This window comes from Acyrthosiphon pisum, chromosome X (genome assembly GCF_005508785.2).
Source record: "Acyrthosiphon pisum isolate AL4f chromosome X, pea_aphid_22Mar2018_4r6ur, whole genome shotgun sequence".
Taxonomy (NCBI): Eukaryota; Metazoa; Arthropoda; class Insecta; order Hemiptera; family Aphididae; genus Acyrthosiphon; species Acyrthosiphon pisum.
The window spans coordinates 132,184,098-132,187,201 of NC_042493.1; the positions used below are offsets into that span (position 1 = coordinate 132,184,098).

The window sequence follows — 3,104 nt, forward strand, 5'->3', positions numbered from 1 at the left end:
AAGTTTAATGAGGGGGCCGAATGTGCTATAGTAGTAACGACGGTGTTTCCGAGGCCGAACAATGTCGGCGAAAGTGGAGTGTGACGTTCTTGTCTCTGTGCCGGCGGTCGGGCAAAATGGCAAGGGCGTTCGACATTGGCGAGTGTCGTTCGGTCAGTCACGCCGCCCGGAGGATAAGGACTAGGGATCCTTTCGCGACATACGACAATATGTCGAGAGCCGTTAGTAGAGAGAGCCCGGGCCGGGCGGCTGTCCTTTGAGACGACGGACACGGGTAGGTGTTGCCAACCGCAGAGAGGGAGTATTGTCACAGAACAACCAGAAGGGAATCATATTTCATTTAACATAGGCTCTTATGGGAGATGATAAAACCACGTCCGACATGTCTAAAAATTAAGCGTGCTGCCACATACAGGGAATTTCTCTATTTTTCTTTATATCGTGCAACACTGTTTATTCGTTCAGACCACGGTTATCTACTCTTAGTAGATAACCGTGGTTCAGGAGTGTTAGCCATGTGCTGTTGTTGTTGTTATGAGTGGAATTGCAGATTAACAGTGTAGCCACAAACCACAGAAAACTTAAAAAAAAGGGAATTTCATTGTATGTGGCAGCACGTTTAATTTTTAGAAATGTCGGACGGTTTTTCGACGAGCCTTAAGATTCCCTTCTGTTTGTTCTGTGGTATTGTGGCGATGGCTCACCACACTGCCACAGAGCGGCTACCCACAGACTTCTGCACTACTATTTAGAAATCTGTGCGGCTACCGCTCAAAAGCATATTGAGCGTTACCCCGAAGTGCATCCGCCAAAATAACATTTAATAAATGTTATAATATCATATTTTAATACATTAAATTATACTACGTATTAATTACGTACATAAACGTGAAATAGTTAAATAGAGCTATACAGCCATACAGGTATTATTAAATATATTACATTATTAGAGCTATGTTATTAATTATGGTGGACAATTCTCGAACGGCGCTATCTAATAGTCGTACACGACAATATTAAGGAATTGTCGAACGATTTTTATTATTTCTTATTCTTCAATTTCATACGACACGCTAGCTAATGAAAAGTCGTACGACTTCAAAACGTTTGAGAGTACAATCATTCGTAAAGAAGTGGTCGTACGACGTACTGAGTGTCATACACTACTTTGTATGCCTCCATGGATAATATTGTATTAATTACAATAATTACACACAATTTAGATTATATAATATCACTGGCTCGGACAAAAAAATTGAAAATATCCCTCGACTTGCCATAAACACCACCTCAAGTTGGTCACAGGGTAACCACCGTATATCCACTCTTAATAGCGCCTTTTATTTTATAACGACCATTCAATTTAAATAGTGGTATGCGTGTAATACGTATGAAGAGTGGATGTACGGCGGTTACCTTGTGACCAACTCGAGGTGGTGTAGGAAATGAAGTCAAAGGATATTTTCGATTTTTTTTGTCCAAGCGCAGCGCAGCGAGCGAGTGGCAACCCAGGCATTACTGACGTCCCCCCAAAAAAGGAGTGTACCGTAAAGTAGGAAATGGTATACGTATAACGAAAAAGATCCTGAAAATGTTATAATATTTTATTATAAATAAGTACAAGCACAATCAAAATAATATACATGTATTATTTATGCCATATACTTTCTATTAAATAAAGATATCCTGCAGATAAGGAATTAAAGATTAAATGGTTGTTGGCCATAAAAGAAACGGGGTTTGTTCCATCACAGTATTCATTTTTATGTAGCAGATACTTAAGCGAGAAGATTATCTATAAATGTAAAAAATATCCTGATTCTACTGATATACCAAAACCAACATTTAAGTTGAGCCTTGTCTAATGGTGAGCATTTATTATTACAGATTACTACCAGGTGCGCGACAGTCAACAAGACGACGTGCCAGCATGAAATTTTCCCCTAACCACTCGGAATAATGTCTTAGCGAACTATTAATGGATGCAAGCTGCCGAGTAGCATCCTGGAAAATAAGATCACTGTAAGGTTCTGGTGACTTAAACATGCTGAAACTGAAATTAAAATTAAATATAATTGTACAGTAGGTCAAAGATAAAGATTGTTAAGCACTCACGTAAATTTGTCGATATTAGATTTCCTGCCATACCACTGCTGGGCAGCCATAAACAGATTGGTGAATGCTTTCACTTCGGTATAATTATAAGCTTCACCTCCACGAGTTATAACAGCGTTAGCTTTGACTTTACCCAAGTTACATCTCTCGTAATCATGAATTGATGATCTACCTGTGTAAAATAAAACAAGTTATATTGTTGTTAAATATGTACATATTGGTAACATCAATTCTGCTTCATTTATTATCATACTTCATTTATTCTGCTGCTAATAACGCATTTATAATACACATTACATTATATTTTTAGAATAATTAATGTAGCAATCATAATACAATGATGAGATTTATGTGACTGTCAAAAACATTCAATCTCTCTAATTATAAATAAAATATTACAACTTAATTTTGATACTAAATATATTTGAGCCGTAACAGTGACATTTGTTGTCTGCGCCTTACAAGTTCGTAACATATTAACTTTTACGCTCAGCAGAACACAATTACTTCCGTTAGTACAAAAGATCGTAATAAATATTAAATTGTAAATATAATCCCCGAAATTGTAAATCCAAAAAATATGAAATATTGTTTCTCTAAGATTAACCAATACGGTGATCGATTTTCACTACTTTTATGATGATTTCTTTAAGTTATTATTGATGTAGGTTAAGAATCAATAAAACAAGAATTCAAATTTGGTATTAACCATCAGGTATTTTGCGGGTATTATAAGTTATAATACAAAAATAAAATCGTTGTTACACGTCTTTATGTTTTTCGCTAGTACTATATTATAGGTACAATATTGCACATATCACGAGAACAAAAAAAATAGGGGGTGTGTTGATGAAGTGGTGCGAAAAATTCAAACTGTTGTCTTTACATCCCAGTGTATTATTATGTGAAACTAACTATTGGGAGTACCAATAATAATATTATACCATGTTTGGAAAAAATATTCTTAATTTATTAGAATAACTACCTAC

General features: G+C 35.9%; 1 protein-coding gene across 1 annotated transcript in view; it reads right to left on the reverse strand.

The window, feature by feature from the left end:
- Nucleotides 1–1,533: 1,533 nt before the first annotated feature.
- LOC107884025 (melanotransferrin-like) overlaps nt 1,534–3,104 on the reverse strand; it is a 9,817-nt gene continuing 8,246 nt past the window's right edge. The window contains exons 15-16 of the mRNA XM_016805316.2: nt 2,116–2,287; nt 1,534–2,053 (exon numbers count right to left, since the gene is read on the reverse strand). Of these exons, the coding sequence (XP_016660805.1) occupies nt 1,882–2,053; nt 2,116–2,287 (344 nt within the window). The 3' untranslated portion in view covers nt 1,534–1,881. The remainder of the gene's footprint in view (nt 2,054–2,115; nt 2,288–3,104) is intronic.